The 25,489-nt window shown below is 45.9% G+C and overlaps 1 protein-coding gene across 4 annotated transcripts in view; it reads left to right on the top strand.

Annotated features, from left to right (window-relative positions):
• The window catches only part of SLC2A4RG (SLC2A4 regulator), a 56,964-nt gene that overhangs the window by 11,925 nt on the left and 19,550 nt on the right, over positions 1 to 25,489 (top strand). For all 4 annotated transcript variants that reach the window (XM_083360848.1, XM_083360850.1, XM_083360851.1 and 1 more), the window contains exons 3-5: positions 17,715 to 17,824; positions 20,053 to 20,288; positions 22,892 to 22,992. In XM_083360848.1, the coding sequence (XP_083216974.1) occupies positions 17,715 to 17,824; positions 20,053 to 20,288; positions 22,892 to 22,992 (447 nt within the window). The remainder of the gene's footprint in view (positions 1 to 17,714; positions 17,825 to 20,052; positions 20,289 to 22,891; positions 22,993 to 25,489) is intronic.

Genomic DNA, 25,489 nt, shown 5'->3' on the forward strand with positions numbered 1-25,489 from the left:
CCTCCATGGTCACCAAGGCAAAGAGGAATTCTGGGAGTTGAAGTCCACAACTTTGTTGCCAAGGGAAAGAGGAATGCTGGGAGTTGAAGTCCACAACTTTGTTGCCAAGGGAAAGAGGAATGCTGGGAGTTGAAGTCCACAACTTTGTAGCCAAGGCAAAGAGGAATGCTGGGAGTTGAAGTCCACAACTTTGTTGCCAACGGAAAGAGGAATGCTGGGAGTTGAAGTCCACAACTTTGTAGCCAAGGCAAAGATGTGGGTGCAAATGTCTCAGATTTTGGACGGTTGTACCTGCAAGTCCGTCCCAATTCCCCTGGGGCTGGCTGGTTGCGTTGTGCCTTTTGTGCTATTGCTCTCTCTCCATTGCTCAAGGCGAATGTGCTACACACACATCAGGAACCTACCGGCTAAAAATAAGCCATCAGTCAAGAGGCCAATTATGCAGGTTCAATCTTCTTAGATTACAAGCGCGAAGGGCGCTGCCATAAAGTCCCTCTGATCCGCCTGGTGTGAAGTGACGGGGGGGGGGAAACAAAATAATAATAAAAAAATTTTCCTTTGCTCTGGAGAAAGGAAGCCGAAGAGTGATCAAAGGCAGTGCCGCCTAGTGGGAAGAGGATTCCCTGCCCTTTCTGGGCCGTGGAAGACGAGAAAATGTCAGCTTTGCTTGCAAAAACTATTTGCTGCTGTGTGGTAGATAAAAGGTTTATTTTGAGGTGGTTTATTCTTTTCCTGATGTGGGGATAGGAGATCCCCAGAATTCCCCCTGTCACCAGAGGGGATTCTGGGAGTTGAAGGCCCAGCCTGCCTAGAGAAGCTTCCGGTTGAGAAGGCCGGTCTAGGATTGGCGCCTCTAATGCACCAAGCCTGTGTCTTTGGTGGTGGATATACAGGTAGTCCTCGACTTAAGACTGCAGTCGAATCCAAAGTTTCTGTTGCTCAGTGAAAAGGTTTTAAGTGAGTTCTGCTCCCTTTGGCGACCTTCCTTGTCACCGTTGTTAAGTGAATCACTGCAGTTGTTAAGTAAGTAACACGGTTGTGAAATGACTCTGGCTTCCCCATGGATTTTGCTTATCAGAAGATTGCAACAGAGGATCACATGACCCCGCGGCAGACTGCAACTCGTCATAAATACGAGTCGGTTGCCGAGCATCTAAATTTTTAATCACGGGACCCTGGGGATGCTGCAACGGTCATAAGTGTGAATCACGGTCATCGGTCACATTTTGTTGTAGCTTTCAATGATCACTAAATAAATTTTTGTAAGTCGAAGATTACCCGCACAGTGATCTTTGGGTGTTTATTTGTTGAGCTTTTTTCTGAGGTTGCGTGGATTTCGAGCACCCACCCTCTCTTTCTATTTTAGCGGCTCTTTGTGTGTGTGTCTCTGTGTGTAAGTAACTTAGGACTTGTGCTGGGTGGGCCAGGAAAACTCTACGTATGCAAGTGACAGGTGACAAGAATTTAATGAAAGACGTGCATTTTGTGACGATTAAAAGACAGATTTGGGTATGTCTAGTTTAATGAAGAGAAGGACGAGGGGGGACAGGATAGCAGTCTTCCAATCTCTCAGGGGCTGCCCCAAAGAAGAGGGAGTCAAGCTATTCTCCAAAGCGCCTGAAGGCAGGAGAAGAAGCAACGGATGGAAACTCATCGACCATTTTTCCCACTTAAGACCGTGGCAGCATCCCCACTGTGATCACGTGATCAAAACTCAGATGCTTGGCCACTGGCCCGTACTTATGACGGTTGCAGCGTCCCGGGGTCACGCAGTCCCCTTTGGCAACCTTCTGACCAGCAAAGTCAGTGGGGGAAGCCGGATTCATTTAACAACCGTGTTGCTGCCTTAAACAGCTGCATCGATTTGCTTTGCACCCATGGCAAGGAAGGTGTTGTGATTCAGGGTCAGCCTGTGGGTTCGGCAGTTGGGTCGGATGACTCAGAGGAGGAGGAGGGGGGTGTTGAAGACCTTGCTGAGGGGGTTGAAGATCTTGCTGATGAGAGCCCTCAGCCAGGCCCCTCCCACCTGGTCACCACGGAGACCCAGCTGTGTGAGCCTGACAGCGTGGATGAAGATGACCCACAGCTGACCCTGTTCAAGGATGCCCGACGCAGGAGGCAGTCAATTAGGAGTAAACAGCGGAAGGCAATGGGGCTCCTCGGAAGGAGGCAGAGAGAAGCCACGCCCTGAACTCTATATAAGGGGAATGTGTGGGGAGGGCTGGTTTGCTGAAGGCAACCGCTCGGATAGTTCATGTTTCTTAAAGCTCCTGTTTCTTGGTTTGTCTTGTTCCGTTTGTTTTTGTTGCAATAAATTTGGCAGGCGTAATTCCAGCCTCTTGCCTTCTTGAAAAAGGGGTTGTCCCTGCCTTTTCTGCAGGGCCGGTAGCAGGCTGGTACAGAACAGAAGGTGGTTAAAATGGGGCAAAGCTGAGTGAGCAACCCTCTGGCTTAGCAACGGGAAAATTTGGCTGTAAGGTGAGGACTGCCCGTATAAGGATTGTGTGGGCTTTGCTCTGCTAAGGTGCTTGAGCCGTGAGTGGAAATATCTCCCCAGCCGTTGCTGTGGACGGCAGATCGGATGGACCCGTATCTTGAACAGGTACGAAATATGACAGCCTTGCATTTTGAACTTTGCCCCGGCTATCGCTGGGGCCTGAGATTAATGCAGCCAGGAGGCAGGTGAAGTAAACTTCGAAGCCGGCAGAAGGTGATTGAACTTGCAAGGATGCAGAATTTTCTGCTGCAGAATTCCTGAGGCTGCTTTAACGAGGGAGAGATGGCATCTGGTTGAAGTGGTGCAGAGTGGCTGTTTATTTAATGAAGAGAAGGACCAGGGGGGACATGAGAGCAGTCTTCCAATCTCTCAGGGGCTGCCCCAAAGAAGAGGGAGTCAAGCTGGTCTCCAAAGCACCTGAAGGCAGGACAAGAAGCAACGGATGGAAACTCATCAAGGAGAGAAGCAACCTGGAACTAAGGAGAAACTTCCTGACAGTGAGAAGAATTAACCAGTGGAACGACTTGCCTCAAGAAGTTGTGAATGCTCCAACACTGGAGGTTTTTAAGAAGAGACTGGACAGCCATTTGTCTGAAATGGGATAGGGTTTCCTGCCTGAGCACTGGGGTTGGACTAGATGACCTCCAACGTCCCTTTCAACTCTATTATTATTGTTGTTGTTGTTGTTTTTGGTCTAGACCTCCAACATCCCTTCCAACTCGTTGTTGTTGTTGTTATTAATTTTAATTGGGTTTTAACTGGGGTTTTACATGTTGCAGGGACTTAGTTTAATCTTTTTTAAATTGGTCTTAATTTTGTATTAATGTTTTAAAAATTATACCCTGTAAACCGCCCTGAGTCCTTCGGGAAAGGGCAGTATATAAATTCAATAAATTTATTATTATTATTATTATTATTATTATTATTATTATTATTATTATTATGTTTTTCATAGTATTATAAGGTCGTCTGATCCTAGATGATACTGGACGGTGACCAGCAAAAAAAAAAAATCGAGAATACGGACTGTCCTCAACTTACAACAGTTCATTTAATGACCGTTCAAAGTTACAACAACACTGAAAAAAGTGACTTATGACCGTTTGTCACACCTAAGACCATTGTAGCATCCTCCATGGTCACCAAGGCAAAGAGGAATTCTGGGAGTTGAAGTCCACAACTTTGTTGCCAAGGGAAAGAGGAATGCTGGGAGTTGAAGTCCACAACTTTGTTGCCAAGGGAAAGAGGAATGCTGGGAGTTGAAGTCCACAACTTTGTAGCCAAGGCAAAGAGGAATGCTGGGAGTTGAAGTCCACAACTTTGTTGCCAACGGAAAGAGGAATGCTGGGAGTTGAAGTCCACAACTTTGTAGCCAAGGCAAAGATGTGGGTGCAAATGTCTCAGATTTTGGACGGTTGTACCTGCAAGTCCGTCCCAATTCCCCTGGGGCTGGCTGGTTGCGTTGTGCCTTTTGTGCTATTGCTCTCTCTCCATTGCTCAAGGCGAATGTGCTACACACACATCAGGAACCTACCGGCTAAAAATAAGCCATCAGTCAAGAGGCCAATTATGCAGGTTCAATCTTCTTAGATTACAAGCGCGAAGGGCGCTGCCATAAAGTCCCTCTGATCCGCCTGGTGTGAAGTGACGGGGGGGGGGAAACAAAATAATAATAAAAAAATTTTCCTTTGCTCTGGAGAAAGGAAGCCGAAGAGTGATCAAAGGCAGTGCCGCCTAGTGGGAAGAGGATTCCCTGCCCTTTCTGGGCCGTGGAAGACGAGAAAATGTCAGCTTTGCTTGCAAAAACTATTTGCTGCTGTGTGGTAGATAAAAGGTTTATTTTGAGGTGGTTTATTCTTTTCCTGATGTGGGGATAGGAGATCCCCAGAATTCCCCCTGTCACCAGAGGGGATTCTGGGAGTTGAAGGCCCAGCCTGCCTAGAGAAGCTTCCGGTTGAGAAGGCCGGTCTAGGATTGGCGCCTCTAATGCACCAAGCCTGTGTCTTTGGTGGTGGATATACAGGTAGTCCTCGACTTAAGACTGCAGTCGAATCCAAAGTTTCTGTTGCTCAGTGAAAAGGTTTTAAGTGAGTTCTGCTCCCTTTGGCGACCTTCCTTGTCACCGTTGTTAAGTGAATCACTGCAGTTGTTAAGTAAGTAACACGGTTGTGAAATGACTCTGGCTTCCCCATGGATTTTGCTTATCAGAAGATTGCAACAGAGGATCACATGACCCCGCGGCAGACTGCAACTCGTCATAAATACGAGTCGGTTGCCGAGCATCTAAATTTTTAATCACGGGACCCTGGGGATGCTGCAACGGTCATAAGTGTGAATCACGGTCATCGGTCACATTTTGTTGTAGCTTTCAATGATCACTAAATAAATTTTTGTAAGTCGAAGATTACCCGCACAGTGATCTTTGGGTGTTTATTTGTTGAGCTTTTTTCTGAGGTTGCGTGGATTTCGAGCACCCACCCTCTCTTTCTATTTTAGCGGCTCTTTGTGTGTGTGTCTCTGTGTGTAAGTAACTTAGGACTTGTGCTGGGTGGGCCAGGAAAACTCTACGTATGCAAGTGACAGGTGACAAGAATTTAATGAAAGACGTGCATTTTGTGACGATTAAAAGACAGATTTGGGTATGTCTAGTTTAATGAAGAGAAGGACGAGGGGGGACAGGATAGCAGTCTTCCAATCTCTCAGGGGCTGCCCCAAAGAAGAGGGAGTCAAGCTATTCTCCAAAGCGCCTGAAGGCAGGAGAAGAAGCAACGGATGGAAACTCATCAAGGAGAGAAGCAACCTGGAACTAAGAAGAAATTTCCTGACAGTGGGAACTATTAACCAGTGGAACAACCTGCCTCCAGAAGCGGTGAATGCTCCAACACTGGAAGTTTTTAAGAAGAGACTGGACAGCCATTTGTCTGAAATGGTACTATAGGGTTTCCTGCCTGAGCTGGGGGTTGGACTAGATGACCTTCAAGATCCCTTCCAACATTATAATAGTGTAATAGTGTTTTATCCCAACATTATTATTTTATAAGTAACTCAAGGCGGTGAACGTACATCATTCTTCTTGGGGGCGTTCTTGGTACTCACTGAGCTTGCTTGTTTTCTTGCGGATGTTTCATTACCCAAACTAGGTAATATCATCATTTTCTGACAGTTAGAACAATTAACCAGTGGAACTACCTGCCTCCAGAAGTTGTGAATGCTCCAACACTGGAGATTTTTAGGAAGAGACTGGACAACCTCCAAGGTCCCTTCCAACTCCATCATCATCATCACCATCATCATTGTTATTATTGATCATCACACGGTCAGCCAGATGTTCAGACTGGATTTGGCATTTTTGTCTGCCTATCGAGTCCTTACCAAGGACCTGGGATAGGCAGATGTGGATGTTTGATGGTATTACAAATCTCGTCGCAGGATGGAAGCAGTTCCTAGCAAGGCCGCCTTTTGCAATTGACTAATGGCGAATTTGTCAATGCCGATGATGGTGTTCCAGTGGTGCTCCAGCTGTTTTGGGATTGCACCCAAGGCGCCTATTACTCTTGGTGCCACCCTTGCTTGCCTTTGCCACAGTCTTTCTATTTCTATTTGTAGGTCTTCGTATTTTGTTATCTTCTCCAGTTCTTTCTCGTCTATTCTGCTGTCTCCAGGCACTGCCACGTCCACTATACAGTCGTTGCTGCTGCTGCTGTTGTTATTATTATTATTATTGTATAGCTGTGTCTGCTTCCCGCACAAGGCGGGAAATGTGGTTTTTTTTTAACAACTCTGAGGAAGAAGTGAAAAGAGCCTTAGGATTTTGGGAGGTCAAAGCAAGGGGGCTTTACCTGGGAAGGGGGGCGTCATGTACGGGCGGATCTGGGTGGCCAAACTAATTCAGACCCATTTCCGCATCATCCGGTTTGATTCGTGTGGGAGCTGAGGACTTCCCCTGACCTTCGTTCATTCCGCCGGGACCTGAAGACCTGGCTCTTTGAGCTCTCCGGCCCAGGCTGAGAATTTTTTAACCTGGGTTTTTATTTTAAGGGATAATTTAATCTTTTTAATTGTTTTTTAACTTTTGTATTTTGTATTACTGATTTTAAATACCCTGTAAACCACCCTGAGTCCTTCGGGAAAGGGCGGTATATAAATCTAATTAAATTAAATTAAATTAAATTAAATTAAATCGGGTGCTGCAAGTCTGGAGCTGCTAATGAAATGTATGTTACAAAAAAAGGGGGGGGGAAGGTCGGGAGGAATCCCATCGCACCTTTTCTGACCAACCCATTTTATGAAAAGACATGAGTATAGGTTGTCCTCGACTTACGACAGTCTGTTTAGTGACCGTTTATTATTTATTTATTATTTATATTTATATACCGCCCTATTCCCGTAGGACTCAGGGCGGTTTACAGGGGGTCTTCAAAGATGGCCCTTGGATGGCTTGTGGACTTCAACTCCCAGAATTCCTCAGCCAGGCCCCCGAGTTGGAGTCCACAAGTCATCCAAGGGCCATCTTTGAAGACCCCTGGTTTGGAGTTACGATGACATTGAAAGAAGTGACACACAACCACTTTTCCCACTTCAAAATTCAGACGCTTGGCCACTGACTCGTATTTATGACGGTTGCTGTGTCCCGGGGTCACGTGATCCCCTTTTGCGACCTTCTGACAAGGAAAGTCAATGGGGAAGCCAGATTCACTTAACAACCATGTTACTAATTGAACAACTGCAGTGAGCTAATACAATCCTGGATTGTATAAACAGAGGCATAGAATGAAAATCACGTGAAGTATTAGTACTACTTTATAAAACCCTAATAAGACCACACCTGGAATGGTGCAGCCAATTTTGGTCACCACATCACAAAAAAGCTTGACCCCAGAAATCGTGGGCGCTCCATCACTGGAAATTTTCAAGAAGAGACTGGACATTCACCTGTCTGAGACGGTATAGGTTCTCCTGCTTGAGCAGGGGGCTGGACTAGAAGACCTCCAAGGTCACTTCCAGATTCTATTCTATTCTATTCTATTCTATTCTATTCTATTCTATTCTATTCTATTCTATTCTATTCTATTCTATTCTATTCTATTCTATTCTATTCTATTCTACAATCTGTTAATTCTATTCTATTCTATTCTATTCTATTCTATTCTATTCTATTCTATTCTGCATTTCTATTCTATTCTATTCTATTCTATTCTATTCTATTCTACAATTTGTTTATTCTATTCTATTCTATTCTATTCTATTCTATTCTATTCTATTCTGCATTTCTGTTCTGTTCTATTCTATTCTATTCTATTCTATTCTATTCTATTCTATTCTATTCTGCATTTCTGTTCTATTCTATTCTATTCTATTCTATTCTATTCTATTCTATTCTATTCTGCATTTCTGTTCTACCGTCATTCTATTCTATTCTATTCTATTCTATTCTATTCTATTCTATTCTATTCTATTCTATTCTATTCTATTCTATTCTATTCTATTCTATTCTATTCCATTCCATATTTTCTATTCTATTCTATTCTATTCTATTCTATTCTATTCTATTCTATTCTATTCTATTCTATTCTATTCTATTCTATTCTATTCTATTCTATTCTATTCTATTCTATTCTATTCTCTTTCAATTTACTTGAGCAAAAAGGCAAGTGTCGTTTTAACTGCATGGTGATTTATGTTTCTCGCCCCCTCCCCCATTTGATTACAACTCAACTTAGAACAGTTTGTTTAGCGACCGTTCAAACTTGCAATGGCACCGGGAAAAAGTGACTTACGACCGTTTTTCACACTGACGACCGTCGCAGCATCCCCAGGCTCAAAATTCAGACGCTTGGCAACTGACTCCTATTTATGGCGGTTGCAATGTCCCCGGGGGGGGGATTGTGTCATCCTCTCTTGCGACCTTCTGACAAGCAGAGTCAACGGGGGAACGCCAGATTCACTTAACGACCAACTGAACTGCGGAGCGTCCCTTAACAAGGGTGGCTAGAAAAATCAGAAAACTCGCTTAAGCAGATATTTCTCACTTAGCAGCGTCAATTGTGGGGCTCCGTTGTGGTCGTAAATCGAGAACGACCTGCACACTGACCTTGGCAGCCTGTTTGCTCTCCTCTGGAAAACTCCTTGGAACGCCAGCTTGGAAGGAAGGGAAAAATAATTTGGGAATTCTCTCTCTTTTGGGGGGGGGGGAAATAGCCAGAGGAAGTTAGCCGACATCTGCCACGGATTTTAGCCCCAGGGCGTCCCTCCCACCGGCAACGGCTTTGCCATTGGCTCTGCGGTCCTGGCGCAGTGGGCTTCGAGCCAGGATGGGCCTCCTGCCTTGTGTGTTTCCACGCAGAAGCTGACCACGCCTGCCTTTTGGGGGGAGAGTTTATATTTCCCCCCCCCCAAAAATCTTTCGGTCAAGTTGCTGGAACCTTGGCCTAAACGCTTCCAGGCTCCTTGCACGCCAGGCAATATTTAGGTGTCCTGCTGCGTAGCACGCATGTGTTTTTTTGGCAGGCATGTGCATGCCACATTGTTCTAAAAAAACAAGTACAACAGACCCTGCAGATTGGGTGCCAAGCTGAGCAGGATCCGCGTAAACAGCATAAATCACTCAGAAAAACCGCCTGCGTAATTGCGCAATTTAGTTTGCTTCGGGTTTCCCCCCCTTTTTTCCAAAATGCACTCTCAATTCTTCTTCTTCTTCTTCTTCTTCTTCTTCTTCTTCTTCTTCTTCTTCTTCTTCTTCTTCTTCTTCTTCTTCTTCTTCTCCTCCTCCTCTTCCTCCTCTTCCTCCTCTTCCTCCTCTTCTTCTTCTCCTCCTCTTCTTCTTCTTCTCCTTCTCCTTCTTTCTCCTCCTCCTCTTCTTCTCCTCCTACTTCTCCTCCTCCTCCTCTTCTTCTTCTTCTCCTTTTCCTCCTCCTCTTCTTCTTCTTCTCCTTCTCCTCCTCCTCCTCTTCTTCTCCTTCTCCTTCTCCTCCTCCTCCTCCTCTTCTTCTCCTTCTTCTCCTTCTCCTCCTCCTCTTCTTCTTCTCCTTCTTCTCCTCCTCCTCCTCCTCCTCCTCCTCTTCCTCCTCTTCTCCTCCTCCTCTTCTTCTTCTCCTCCTCCTCCTCCTCTTCTCCTTCTCCTCCTCCTTCTCGTTCTCGTTCTCCTCCTCCTCTTCTTCTCCTTCTCCTTCTCCTCCTCCTCTTCTTCTCCTTCTACTTCTCCTCCTCCTCCTCTTCTTCTTCTTCTTCTCCTTCTCCTTCTCTTCCTCCTCTTCTTCTTCTCCTTCTCCTTCTCCTTCTCCTTCTCCTCCTCCTCCTCTTCTTCTCCTTCTCCTTCTCTTCCTCCTCTTCTTCTTCTCCTTCTCCTTCTCCTCCTCCTCCTCCTCCTTTTCCTCTTCCTCTTCTTCTCCTCCTCCTCCTCTTCCTCCTCCTCTTCTTCTCCTCCTCCTCCTCCTCTTCTTCTTCTTCTCCTCCTCCTCCTCCTCCTCCTCCTCCTCCTCCTCCTCCTCCTCGCCTGGCTCTGTTGAACTGGCTACGGTCTCTCTGGCTGGGGAGCTGTTGCAGAAGCGGGGAGGGGTCCTAAGTTGTAACTTAAAGAGTTGGGGCGATCCAAGCTTCTAGTTCTCATCGACCAAGGCGAGGTCTCCTCTCTGTTTTAGAGGAGCGGTCAGACCAAAACGGAGCAGAAGGTTGAGTGGCTCTGCAGTTTGACACCCCCCCCCCTTAAAAGGTCCCGTCTAAAAGGGGGAAGCCCTGAAGGTGGCTCTGCTGTCGCACAGGCAGTCCTCGACTTAACGACCGTTGGTTTAGCTGCCGTTCGGAGTTACGACGGCACTGAAAAAAGTGACGTGGGAGCGTTTTTCACACTTGGGGTGGTTGCAGCAGCTCCCAGAATTCCACAAGTCTTAAAGTTGTGAAGATTGCAGACCCCTGCCCTAGGCCATTTCGGACCAAGGGCTGTCCAGTCTCTTCTTAAAAACCTCCAGTGTTGGAGCATTCAGCGCTTCTGGAGGCAAGCCGTTCGTAAAATGGGCCAAAATTCACTTCAGAAATGTCTTGCTTAGCAACCCAAGTTCTGGGCTCAATCGTGGCCATACGTCGGGAACTGCCCCTATTTTTGATGGTTGCAGCATCCTGGGATCATGTAATGGCCATTTGCAAGTCTTCTCAGCTGGTTTATACAAGCAAGATCATTTGGGGAAGGCTGGTTTTGCTTAACAACTGCATGTTCCACTTAACAACTGTGGCTATGTACATACACACACACACACATACACACACATACACATACACACACACACACATATCTGACAAAGTGAGAAGAGCTAAATAGCTTGAAATATAGTAGTCTCCCTTTAATTCTTTGTCAGTAAATCTAAAATTTAACATAGATGTGTGTGTATGTATACACACACACACACACATCTATGTTAAATTTTAGATTTACCGACAAAGAATTAAAGGGAGACTAGTACACACACACACACACACATCTGACAAAGCGAGAAGAGCTAAATAGCTTTAAATATTATACTAGGCTCCCTTTAATTCTTTGTCAGTAAATCTAAAATTTAACATAGATGTGTGTGTATGTGTATATGTATGTATGTGTGTGTGTATGTATGTGTGTGTATGTACACAGACACACACCTATGTTAAATTTTAGATTTACCAACAGAATTAAAGGGAGACTAGTACACACACATACACATACACATCTATGTTAAATTTTAGATTTACCAACAAAGAATGTGTGTGTGTGTGTGTGTGTGTGTGTGTGTGTTTTGAGCACCTCGTCGACCCAAATATGGGCTGACTGATGAGAGCAAAGAAGCTTGAAATAGCTATATCAGTCTCCCTTTAATTCTTTGTAAGCAATCCAAATTTTTTATGTGTGTGTGTGTGTGTGTGTGTGTGTGTATAAAATAGAGCCTGCGTATTTTGGTAACCCTGAAGACTAGATTAAGATATTCCGTCTTTAAGACAGTTCCATGAGGGCTAGCAACTTGCTTCTTAAAAAGAAAAAAAAACACACCCTAATTTCCAGAGGTTGAATTTGGCCTGGGCATAGGATATTCAGTAGCTCTTGAACTTTGCTGCGTCTTTCTGTGGAAGCAGAACTTTGAAATGCTTGTATGCATCCAGTTGTTCTCTTGCAAAGGGAAGGCGTGTCAAAATGGTGGCTTTCTGTTTAATGTGATTAGTTGATCCATACAGGTAGTCCTTGGCTTACGACCATAATTGAGCCCAAGATTTCTGTTGGCTACGTGAGAAATTTGTTAAGGGAGCTTTGCCCCATTTTACGACCTTCCTGGCCACTGTTGTTAAGCAAATCACTGCAGCGGTTCAGTTAGTAACCCGGTTGTTAAGTGAATCTGGTTCCCCCCCCCATCGACTTTGCTTGTCAGAAAGCCTCAAAGGGGGATGACGTGTTCCCGGGACATTGTAATCCATTATAAATGTGAGTCAGTTGCCAAGCGTCTGAATTTTCATCCCGTGACCACGGAGATGCTTCAGTGGTCGCTAAGTGTGAAAAACAGCCATAAGTCGCTTTTTAAAAAAAATGCGGTTGCAACTTTGAACGGTCACTAAATGTCGTAAGTCGAGGACCACCTGGATTACGGCTCTTGTTAAATTTTGCCAAAGTTATTGGCAGATAACATTCTTTAAAAAAAATATCCAATGTTCTTATTGCCAGAGCACGAAGTCACGTATGCTGAATGGCAAGATAGTTTGCCTATTGGCAAATTAGCAACCTAGAACTAAGGAGAAATTTCCTGACAGTGAGAACAATTGGCCATGGGGGGTGAGGTATTGCCCCCCGTAGATAGGGCGCGCAACTTGGGGGTCCTTCTAGATTCACAGCTCTCTTTAGAAGAGCATATCGGAGCTGTGACTAGGGGGGCCTTTTCCCAGGTTGGCCTGGTGCGCCAGTTGCGACCCTATCTGGACCGGGATGCCTTGCGTACAGTCACTCATGCGCTCGTGACCTCTCGTCTAGACTACTGTAATGCTCTCTACATGGGGCTGCCCTTGAAGTCCACTCGGCTCCAACTGGGGCAAAATGCAGCCGCGCGAGTTGTGCTGGGGGTTTCCCGATACTCCCATGCTACACCTTTGCTCCGCGAGCTGCATTGACTACTGGTTGCCCTACGGGTGAGATTCAAGGTGTTAGTAATGACTTACAAAGCCCTGCATGGTATGGGTCCGGATTACCTATGGCAACACTTGTGGCCGGCGTCAACTTCCCTCCGTCCAGTACGCTCCCACAGAGAGGGCCTCCTCAGGGTGCCTCCGATCAAAGAATGCCGATTGGTGGCCCCCAGGGGGAGAGCGTTCTCTGTGGGCGCACCAGACCTATGGAACCGCTTGCCGGTTGAGCTCCGGACGGCCCCCGACCTTCGCTCCTTCCGGCGCGACTTAAAAACATATCTATTCGAGCAGTCTGACCTGGTCTGATGGGTTAGGGTAGGGGTTTTAATATGTTTTAATACTGTTTTAAACTGGGCTGAATATTTAATCGTTTTTTTAACTTTTGTATTCCGCTTTTGTATATATTTATTGCCCTGTACACCGCCCTGAGTCCTTCGGGAGAAGGGCGGTATAAAAATATAATAATAAATAAATAAACAATTAACCAGTGGAACTACCTGCCTCCAGAAGCGGTGAATGCTCCAATACTGGAAGTTTTTAAGAAGAGGCTGGACAGCCATTTGTCCGAAATGGTATAGGGTTTCCAGCCTGAGCAGGGGGTTGGACTAGATGATCTCCAAGATCCCTTCCAATTATTATTATTATTATTATTATTATTATTATTATTATTATTATTATTATTATTATTATTATTTAGGAAGACCTCTGGAGAATTATTCATGGGGGGGGCCTGGGACTGGATTATGATACGCTCTAAGCTTCTTGCAATCTGGACTCCTCTTTATGTGTCGTGCTTATAGGTCTGATCGTTGTTCTGCGATCCCAGGGTTCTGGAGCTGCTTTTGTGGCTTGTGCCGAAGCAACACAGTTGGCTAAACAAGCCATCATGGGCCGGTTGGCACATTGCGTGAGGCTGCTGTGCCAAATGGGTGCTTGGAAGCCTCATTCCAGAGCAGGGCAGAGCTGGAACCTGCGTCAAGAGGTTCCAGAGTGTTAATGGGATGGTATAAGCCTCAAAAGGATTTAAAATAGTCTTTCTTAACCTTGGCAGCTTTAGGAGCTGCGGACTTCAGCTCCCAGAATTCCCCAGCCGGCTGTTCTGTACCAGCCTGCTACCGGCCCTGCAGAAAAGGCAGGCACAACCCCTTTTACAAGAAGGCAAGAGGCTGGAATTACGCCTGCCAAATTTATGCTACAAAAACAAATAGAACAAGACACGAACCAAGAAACAGGAGCTTTTCAAGCGGTTGCCTTCAGCAAACCAGCCCTCCCACACATTCCCCCTTAAATACAGTTCAGGGCGTGGCTTCTCTCTGCCTCCTTCCGAGAAGCCCCATTGCCTTCCTCTGTTTACTCCTGATTGACTGCCTCCTGCGTCGGGCGTCCTTGAACAGGGCCAGCTGTGGGTCATCTTCATCCACACTGTCAGGCTCACACAGCTGGGTCTGCATCGTGACCAGATGAGAGGGGCCTGGCTGAGGGCTCTCAGCAAGCTGTCCAACCCCCTCAGCAAGCTCTTCAAACACCCCCCCCCTCCTCCTCCTCCTCTGAGTTGTCCGACCCAACTGCCGAACCCACAGGCTGACCCTGAATCACAACACCGGCAAGGTTCATTAAAGTATGTCTTATTGTAAATATAAGAGCTGTGATAATGCCGTGGCTAGCATGCAGTACTGCAGGCTACCTCTGCTGATTGCCAACTGCCAGCATTTCAGCAGTTCGATTCTCACCGGCTGAAGGCTGACTCAGCCTACCATCTTTCCAAGGTCAGTAAAATGAGGAGCCAGATTGTTGACTCCGTAAACCACTTAGAGAGGTCTGTCTGTCTGTCTGTCTGTCTGTCTGTCTGTCTGTCTGTCTATCTATCTCTTCCATGGTGGTGCAGTAGTTAGAATGCAGTATTGCAGGCTGACTCTGCCCACAGTCTGGAGTTCGATCCTGACCTGCTCAGGGTTGACTCAGCTTTCCATCCTTCCAAGGTCAGTAAAATGAGGAGCCAGATTGTTGGGGGCAAGAGGCTGTCCCTGTAAACAGCTAGAGAGGGCTATAAAGCACTGCGAAGCGGTATATACATCTAAGCGCTATTGATATTGCCATTCCTTCATTCAATCCATCAACAGATGGCGCTGTGATGGCGCATTGGTAAGAATGTAGTGTTGCAGGCTGACTCTGCCCACTACCAGGAGTTCGATCCTGACTGGTTCAAAGTTGACACAGCCTAGAATCATCTCGGCAAGCAAGGCAGTGAAGCCAGACAGATAGAGAGAGAGAGACAGACTGTCAGGACCCACCCCAATCCACGTCTTAGGAAAACAAAAAAACTCTTGGAGTCAGTTCTAGTCCAAAAGGAATTTTTTACTAGGACATGCTTGGTTGTGGAAATACAAGACAGGACTTGGTATTGTTTTACAGATTGAAACTTTATAAAGAGTTCCCGGTTCAACCCCCCTTCCCTCAACCCCATTTGGTCAGCCCCCCATCATTTTACTTCGTGTCATCCCTTTTGTGGGAAAAAGGGAACTTCGAATCTTTACGGTTATTGCCTTCTTCCTCTACAGATTCAAATGGAGACACAGGCCAGATGCCCTCTTCCCTAACCCTCCCTTTTGTTCCCCCAGTTCAAAAGGTTTCCCTTGGTCTTTGAAATAACCTAAGGCAGGCTGAATCCACATGCGCTCCTCCTTCCTCGGGAGATGGCAGAATCCATGGGGGGGGGGGATAATGTTTTAAACATACTTTTATGAATGTGATATAAATGGATTCTGACACAGACAGACAGACAGACAGGAGCTAGAGAGCAACAGAGAGAAGAGAGACAGATTCAGAGAAAGAGTAGAGCCATCAGCATTCAAGATCCCTTATTCCAGGGGTGTCAAACTCAATTTCATTGAGGGCCGCATCAGCATTGCGGTTGCCCTCAGGGGGGCAGGTGGGTGTGGCCTGGGTGGGCATGGCCTACTGGGTGGGCGTGGCCAGAGTGCATATAGCCTACTGGGTGGGCGTGGCCAGCTCTACATCGTTGGCATCAAGGGTGCCTATGGGGGCCTGGGCAGGAGTGGGACAGATCTGAGGGTCTCTGGCAGGAGGAGGGTCTCTGGGCCAGGGCCAAGGCAGTGGGGGCCGTTCCCTCACTGTTTCCGGGATAGCTTCGCGGGCCACATGAAACCACTTCGCGGGCCGGATCCGGCCCCCAGGCCTTGTGTTTGACATGTCTGCCTTATTAGAACAGGGATGTCCAACACTGGCAACTTCAAGACTTACGGACTTCAATTCCCAGAATTCCCCGTGCTGGTTATTGAAGTCTGGGCGTTGAAGTCCACATATCTTAAAACAGAAGGCAGTTCAACTTTGAAAAACCTTGATCCAGATTATGTAAAGATGTTCACCATTTCACCTCTAGAAGGGCATTCTGCCGTTTCTACCACACAGGGGTGTCGTTTGGTTCCCTGCCTGCAAAGGAGAGCTAGCCCTTGACCGATGACTACAATTTGAGCCAGAATCTGCATTGCTAAGGAAGGCGGTTGTTAAGTGAATCACGCCCAATTAGGACCTTTTGGGCCACCTTCATTAAGCGAATCTGCAGGGCTTAAGTGAATCCATGTGGCCATTAAGCGAATCCGATTACTTAATCAGAAGGTAGTTCAAAAATGATGTTGTAGAGGAGAGGGTACGTCTAGAAGAAGTTTTGCACAATGTTGTTGTTAGCTGCGAAGTCGTATCTGACCCATTGCGACCCCATGGACAACGTTCCTCCAGGCCTTCCTGTCCTCTACCATCTTCTGGAGTCCATTTAGGCTCACACTTACTGTTTCAGTGACTCCATCCAGCCACCGCATTCTGTCGTCCCCTTCTTCTCTTGCCCTCCATCTTTCCCAGCATTAGGCTCTTCTCCAGTGAGTCCTTCCTTCTCATTAGGTGGCCAAAGGATTTGAGTTTTAGCTTCAGGATCTGGCCTTCTAAAGAGCAGTCAGGGTTGATCTCTTCTAGGACTGACCGGTTTGATCGCCTTGCAGTCCAAGGAACTCGCAGGAGTCTTCTCCAGCACCATAGTTCAAAGGCTTCAATTCTTTGGCGCACGATACGATAACCCTATTTTGAGTATAAATGGGTTGTATAAATTGTCCTAGGAACCAATAAAAGAAAAATAAGCCTGAGGTCTCCAGATACCAGGACGCTGGATGCAAAATGACAGGAATTGGGAGGGACCTTGGAGGTCTTCTAGTCCAACCCCCTGCTCAGGCAGGAAACCATATACCATTTCAGACAAATACCTGTCCAGTCTCTTAAAATCCTCCAGTGTTGGAGCATTCACAACGTCTGGAGACAAGTAGTTCCACTGACTAATTGTTCTCACTGTCAGGAAATTTCTCCTTAGTTCTAGGTGGCTTCTCTCCTTGATTAGTTTCCATCCGTTGCTTCTTGTAGGCATCTCACTTTGATTTGAATAGAATAGAATAGAATAGAATAGAATAGAATAGAATAGAATAGAATAGAATAGAATAGAATACAATAGAATACAATAGAATACAATAGAACAGAATAGAATAAATCATGGAATGGAATGGAACAGAACAACAGAACAGAATAATTGTAGAATGGAATAGAATAGGGTAGAGTAGAGTAGAATAGAATAGAACAAAACAGATTATAGAATGGAATGGAACAGAACGGAACAGAACAGAACAGGACAGAATAGAATAGAATAGAATAGAAATAGCTGATTAGAATAGAATAGAATAGAATAGAATACGATGCGATACGATACGATACAATATGATACGATACGATAGAACTGGAAGGGACCTTGGAGGTCTTCTAGTCCAGCCCCTTGCTCAAGCAGGAGAACCTATACCGTCTCAGACAGCTGGATGTCTAGTCTCTTCTTAGTTTCCATCTGTTGCTTCTTGTAGGCATCATCCATACAGGTTCTCAGTGACTGCTGGCCTAGACTTGTGAGAAGGTCACCACAACAAGGTGGCCATCCAAAGGTGCAGATCCCAGAGAACCAGTTCATCGGATCCTGGGCAGAGTTGGGTCGAATGTAATGGGGCTCCGACTGACGCTTCTTTTTCCCTCTGCCCTACAGAAAACCGACGGAGAAGGCAGGGATCGACGAAGTCATGGCTGCCGCAGTCCTCACCAGCCTATCCACGAGCCCCGTGGTGCTGGGCCATCACCCCAATGGTTTCAGTGCAGGTATGCCTCAACTGGGAGGGGAAGAGGTCAATCAGGGTCGATGGGGGTCTGATATACTGATAGCCCTCGACTTACGATCGCAGTTGAGTCTGTGTCGCTAAGTGAGACATTTGTTATGTTATTTTTGCCCCGTTTTATAACCTTTCTTCCCTCTGTTGTTAAGTGAATCATTGCAGTTGTTAAGTTAGTAACATGGTTGTTAAGCGGATCTGGCTTCCCCCTTGACATTGTTTGTCAGCTGCTCACAAAAGGAGATCACAATGGCTCCAGGAAACGGCAACCGTGATAAATAGGAGCCAGTTGTCAAGCGTCTAAATTTCGATCACTCGACCAGGAGGATGTCGTGCGGGTCGAAAATGCCACAAGTCACTTTTTTTCAGCGTCATCGTAACTTCAAATGGTCACTAAACGAACTGTTTGCCAACATCCAGCTGGAGGATCCGAAGAAATAACCAGCTTTATTCCATTTCTGAAAATCTTATGGTTTATTGAAGACATGGCGTGGCTACTGCCGAAGTGAAATTCACTCTGAGGTTCCGGGACCACCAGATGATAGAATTAAACCCTACTCTCTTCGGCCAAGCCCTTTGCCTTTTCACGTCGTCCTTGTAAACAACGTCACTTTGTTATGGGAACCGTCCGCTTCTCTTCCACACCTGCTGCAGTGTCCTTGGAAGTGGTTCAGGCTCTCATCGTCTTCAGCAGGGTTTCATTTCTCCAGCTAAACACTTCTAAAGCAACACTTCCCCACCCCACCCCCAACTCTAATGGCAAGTCGAAAGGAAGAGGCATGTAGCTGCCAAAGTGTCATTCTTGACACTGTTCTAAGTCGTCGTTGAACAGCCCCCCCTTTCCCTTAAGGCAGTGTTTTGTCAACCTTGGCAAGTTGACGCTGGGTGTGTTCTGTACCAGCCTGCAGAAAAGGCAGGGACAACCCCTTTTACAAGAAGGCAAGAGGCTGGAATTACGCCTGCCAAATTTATTGCTACAAAAACAAATAGAACAAGACACGAACCAAGAAACAGGAGCTTTTCAAGCGGTTGCCTTCAGCAAACCAGCCCTCCCACGCATTCCCCCTTAAATACAGTTCAGGGCGTGGCTTCTCTCTGCCTCCTTCCCAGGAGCCCCATTGCCTTCCTCTGTTTACTCCTGATTGACTGCCTCCTGCATCGGGCGTCCTTGAACAGGGCCAGCTGTGGGTCATCTTCATCCACGCTGTCAGGCTCACACAGCTGGGTCTCCGTCGTGACCAGATGAGAGGGGCCTGGCTGAGAGCTCTCAGCAAGCTGTTCAACCCCCTCAGCAAGGTCTTCAACACCCCCTCCTCCTCCTCCTCTGAGTCATCGGACCCAACTGCCGAACCACAGGCTGACCCTGAATCACAACAGGGTGGACTGCAACTCCCAGCATTCTCTTATGGTCTTAAAACTTCTGGCAGGAGGCAGGGAACCGTGGCAACTTTAAGACCTGTGGAGTTCAGCTCCCAGAATTCCTGAGCCAGCTGTGCTGGCTCCACAAGTCATACAATTGCTCTAGTTGCCCACCCTTGCTCTTTGGCACGGGTGATACAAAGCCTGTATCGGCCTTAAAAATTGGGGTCTGTTTCTCCTTCTCGCTTACTATTCCCAACTCTTGAATAACAGTCTCAAGCTAAGATTTGGGGCGGCGAGAATATTTTCCACCCGAGGGTGGGGGTGGGGGGGAAAGAGAGCGAGAGAGATTAAAGTTCTAAATATAAACATCTGCCATGCAGTATGTGTTGTTTATGACTCTTGGCTGGTTTTGTGTGCTTTTGTTATTTATAGGTTCCCCTACCGTAAAAAAACAAAAAAACACCAATTCCAAAACGATTTTGGTGTCTCATAACAATTTTGAAGTGCCCCAGTGAAATAAAATTAATAGGAACGAAACCAAATTGAAGAAAACAATGCAGGGAATTAAAGATGTGGGGCTTTTTAAAGGAAAACTGTACTTTAAAACTTTTCAATAAAAAAACAACAACAACCGTGTTACCAACTTAACGGCAGTGATTCACTTAACAGGGATGGCAAGAAACGTGGCACAACGGGGCATAACTCAATCACTCTCTTGCTTAGCAGCAGAAATTTGGGGCTGAGTTTGTGGTTGTAAATTGAGGACTTCCTGTTGAACTTTATGCCCGGGCATCTTGATTGTTCACGCTGGACGCCTTCTGCCCTCACCACCTGTTTTTTTTCTCCCCGCGACAGAAATGAACTGTGACACGTGGAAAGAAGCTCCCGCTAGGTCTTCCAGCTGCTCTAGCAGCAACCACAGCGGAGACGGGAGCTGGGATCCCCCGAGCGACCTTTCCACCCCCTCCACGCCTTCGCCACCCCTGACCGCCGACATCACGACCAGCATCCTGTCTTCCCTGCAGTCTGAACTGGAGGAAACAGAAGCCACACAGTTTCTCTTTGGGGAACCCGTCCCCAGGAAGAGGAAGGTGAGAAGAGATGCGAGGGTGGTGAGGAAAGCTTCTCCAGGTTTGAGCCCATGTGAAGGTTGCCTGATTATCCCAGAAATTTGGAGACGGTTACCAGCATCAAATTCCTGGTGTGCAGCTAACGAGTAGCCTGGCTTGGTCGCTGAACAGCGAGACCCTGGTGAAGCAGGCACGGCAGCGCCTGCAATTTTCTGCGTCGCATGAGAAAAGCACATCTTCCTTCCTCTGTCCTCACCACTTTCTGCAGAGGGACGATCGAGAGCATCCTGTCATACAGCATCACAGCCTGGTTTGGAAGCATCCCTACTGCGGTCAGGAAGGCGCTGCAGAAAGTGGTGAGGACAGCTGAAAAGATTATTGGCAGTTCAGTCCCATCCAGGACATGGCATACAAGCAATGCTGGAGCAAGGTCTGCAGGATTGTCTGGGACACGACACACACTCTTCACAACCAGTTTTCCTTCTTCCCTTCTGGGAGGGGGGGGGCTCCGTGGTACCCGAAGCAGAACATCCAGATTCAGCCACAGTTTCGCTCCACACAGTACCAACCTTGTGAATTCTCCAGCTTCCTCTTTCCGTTATGTATTCAAGATGGACAGTGATTAATATTTAGATGTATGTATATGTAAGGGTGTAGGTATATGTTGTTGTTGTTGTTAGTTGCGAAGTCGTGTCCGACCCATCGCGACCCTATGGACAATGTTCCTCCAGGCCTTCCTGTCCTCTACCATCTTCTGGAGTCCATCAAAGCTCACGCCTACTGCTTCAATGACTCCATCCAGCCACCTCATTCTCTGTCGTCCCCTTCTTCTATTGCCCTCAATCTTTCCCAGCATTAGGCTCTTCTCCATTGAGTCCTCCCTTCTCATTAGGTGGCCAAAGTATTTGAGTTTTAGCTTCAGGATCTGGCCTTCTAAAGAGCAGTCAGGGTTGATCTCCTCTAGGACTGCCCGGTTTGATCGCCTTGCAGTCCAAGGAACTCGCAGGAGTCTTCTCCAGCACCATAGTTCAAAGGCTTCAATTCTTTGGCACTCAGCCTTTCTTATGACCCAACTTTCACAGCCATACATTGCAACTGGGAAGACCATAGCCTTGACTATACGCACTTTTGTTGACAGGGTGATGTCTCTGCTTTTTAGTGTGCTGTCTAGATTTGCCATGGCTTTCCTCCCAAGGAGCAAGCGTCTTTTAATTTCTTGGCTGCAGTCCCCATCTGCAGTGATCTTGGAACCCAGGAAAATAAAATCTGTCACTACCTCCATTTCTTCCCCATCTATTTGCCAGGAATTGAGAGGGCCAGATGCCATGATCTTGGTTTTCTTAATGTTTAGTTTCAACCCAAGTTTTGCACTCTCCTTCTTCACCCACAACAAGAGGCTCTTTAGTTCCTCTTCACTTTCTGCCATTAGAGTGGTATCATCTGCATATCTTAGGTTGTTGATGTTTCTTCCGGCAATCTTAATTCCAACTTTTGATTCATCTAGCCCTGCCCTTCTCATGATGTGCTCTGCATATAAGTTAAATAGGCAAGGCAACAGTATACAGCCTTGCCGGACTCCTTTCCCAATTTTGAACCAATCAGTGGTTCCGTGTCCAGTTCTCACTGTTGCCTCTTGGCCCACATATAGGTTTCTCAAGAGACAAATAAGATGGTCTGGTATGCCCATCTCTTTAAGGACTTGCCACAGTTTGTTATGATCCACACAGTCAAAGGCTTTAGCATAGTCAATGAGGTATATACAGGTGTGCTATATAGCGTGTTTATAGGTGTGTTATGTGTGTGTGTGCACTTTTGAGAGCAGGCCGCAGAATTTCATTTTTAACATGTGCCACTGTGCCCACAGTAAAAAATGACAATAAAAGTGATCTATCTTTTTTTTTACTGAAAAGTTTTACAGTACATTATATTTTTAACAAAACAAAACAAAACCCCTCCCAACCCCCTCCCCTCTCCCCAACCCTCCCCAACACCTCCCTCCCTCCCCTCTGCCTCTATTCTATTACAGAATAGAATAGAATAGAATAGAATAGAATAGAATAGAATAGAATAGAATAGAATAGAATAGAATAGAATAGGAATTACAGAATAAAATAGAATAGGAATTACAGAAAATAGAATAGGAATTACAGAATAGAATAGAATAGGAATTACAGAAAATAGAATAGAATAGAAATTACAAAATAGAATTACAGAATAAAATAGAATAGGAATTACAGAATAGATTAGATTAGATTGGAACGGAACAGAACAGAATAGAATAGAATAGGAATAGAAATTACAGAAAATAGAATAGAATAGAATAAATAATAACTTTATTGTCACTTTGAATGTATACTAATCAGCATACATTAAAATGAGATTTCATTGCATACAGCTCTCAAAGGGTAACCATCTCCAATATACACTGCATAAACGTGACCAAAATAAATAAACAAATTGAATTCTGCATATAATATGCATTTCTCTCTAGAGTCAGGTTCGCCAGGTGTTTGACCAAAGGTAGAACTTGAATCTCCAGGAGGGCCTTTGGAATCCTGAGACGGGATGAGTGGTCCAATTTGGGTGGCACCGCCAGACCTAAACTGCATGTTTTCATGTTACAGAACTCCACGAAGGTGATGTTCAAGTGCTTGTGGAAGAGCTGTGGGAAAGTTCTCAGCAGTTCCTCAGGGATGCAGAAGCACATCCGAGCCGTTCACTTGGGGTAGGTCAGCCTCTCGGCCCTTTGGAGGACACGTCTGTGTGGTGGCGAGCATGACTAGGTTGACTTCACAGAAGGAGTTCCCACCTGGCTTCACACAGCTGTGTGAAAAAAGTAAAGTTCTACATTTAGGCAAGAAAAACCAAATGTACAGGCGTAGTATAGGTGGTACCTGGCTCAATAGCAGCAACTGTGAGAGGGATCTCGGAGTCCTAGTGGACAATCCCTTAAATAGGAGCCAGCCGTGTGCTGCAGCTGCCAAAAAAGCCAACACAGTGCTAGGCTGCATTAATGGAGGGATAGAATCAAGATCACGTGAAGTGTTAATACCACTTTAGAACGCCTCAGTAAGGCCACACTTGGAATCCTGCATCCAGTTTTGGTCACCATGATGTAAAAAAGATGTCGAGACTCTAAAAAGAGTACAGAGAAGAGCAACAACTATGATTGTGGGACAGGAGGCTAAAACATGATAAATGGTTCCAGGAATTGGGTATGTCTAGTCCAGGGGTAGGCAACCTCGGCTCTTTTATGACTCATGGACTTCAACTCTCAGAATTCCTGAGCCAGCCAAGCTGGCTCAGGAATTCTGGGAGTTGAAGTCCATGAGTCATAAAAGAGCCGAGGTTGCCTACCCCTGGTCTAGTCTAATGAAGAGAAAGACGAGGGGGTGACATGATAGCAGCCTTCAAGTATCTCAGGGGCTGCCCCAAAGAAGAGGGAGTCAAGCTACTCTCCAAAGCGCCCGAAGGCAGGACAAGAAGCAACGGGTGGAAACTAATCAAGGAGAAAAGCAACCTGGAACTAAGGAGAAACTTCCTGACAGTTAGAACAATTAACCAGTGGAACCACCTGCCTCCAGAAGCAGTGAATGCTCCAACACTGGAAATGTTTAAGAAGAGACTGGACAGCCATTTGTCTGAAATGCTATAGGGTTTCCTGCCTGAGCAGGGGGTTGGACTAGATGACCTCCAAGGTCCCTTCCAACTTCATTACTATTATCGACTAAGGCTTAATGTGGTTTGTTTTTATTCTGCACCAAGTCATGGTGAAATCAGGTCGTGGACCTGTTGAGTTCTGCATGCTGCGTCTTGTGACGGCTACTGGACGACCTCCAGAAGCTCACAAAGTTTGGGGTGGGGGAAAGAAGGAGACTGAGCCGCCTTGTCCACCATTGCTGCTAGCAGCAAGACTAAAGTAGATTGACTGTGATTCAGGATGAATACAAAGCCCTCAATAATCACAGCCAGGGACAACCGAGTCTTCATGGATTCCCCTTTTGAAGCCATCTCGATAGGGTTCCAGTAGAACCGTCAGCCACCAGATGCTTGTTCCTGGGAGGGCTTTATGTAGAGGGGGTGCCATGGTTGAAGACACCCCATTATTTACAGCCACCTGCCTTGCTTCCTTTGAGGAGGACGTCTGAAGGAGAGGCCACAAAGATTTTGAATGGTTGGGCAGGAGCTTCACTCAGGTGGGAGTTATGCATGGGCCAAGGACTGTCGGTTGAGATGATGCTAGAGAAACACTGAGATGATACCAGAGTAGAGTAGAGTAGAGTAGAGTAGAGTAGAATAGAATAGAATAAACAGATTGTAGGATAGGATAGGATAGGATAGGATAGGATAGGATAGGATAGGATAGGATAGGATAGGATAGGATAGGATAGAATAAACAGATTGTAGAATAGGATAGGATAGAATAGAATAGAATAAACAGATTGTAGAATAGAATAGAATAGAATAGAATAGAATAAACATTGTAGAATAGAATAATAATAGAATAGAATAGAATAGAATAGACAGATTGTAGAATAGAATAGAATAGACAGATTGTAGAATAGAATGGAATGGAATAGAATAGAATAGAATAGAATAGAATAGAATAGAATAGAATAGAATAGAATAGAATTAGAATAGAATAGAATAGAATAGAATAGAATAGAATAAAATAGAATAGAATAGAATAGAATAGAATAGAATAGAATCTGGAAGCAGGAGAACCTATACATCTCAGACAAGTGACTGTTAGCCTCTTCTTAAAAATCTCCAGTGATGGAGCGCCCATGATTTCTGGTGGCATGCTGTTCCACTGGTTAATTGTCCTCACTGTCAGGAAGTTTCTCCTTAATTCCAGATTGCTTCTCTCCTTGATTAGTTTCCAACCATTGTTTCTTGTCCTACCTCTGGTGCTTTGGAGAACAACTTGAACCCCCTCTTCTTTGTGGCAGCCCCTCAGATACTGGAACGCTGCTATCATGTCTCCCCTATTTCTTCTTTTCTTTAGACTAGCCAAACCCAAGTCCCGGAGCCGTTCTTCGTATGTTTTAGCCTCCAGGCCTTTGATCATCTTAATTGCTCTTCTCTGAACTTTTCCCAAAGTCTCAACATCTTTTTTGTAGTATGGTGACCAGAAGTGGTTGCAGTATTCCAGGTGTGGTCCCACCAGGGCTTTATAAAAGGGTACTAATACTTTGCGTGATCTTGATTCTAAGAGATTG

This window comes from Vipera ursinii (assembly GCF_947247035.1).
Source record: "Vipera ursinii genome assembly, chromosome: 3".
Lineage (NCBI taxonomy): Eukaryota > Metazoa > Chordata > Lepidosauria > Squamata > Viperidae > Vipera > Vipera ursinii.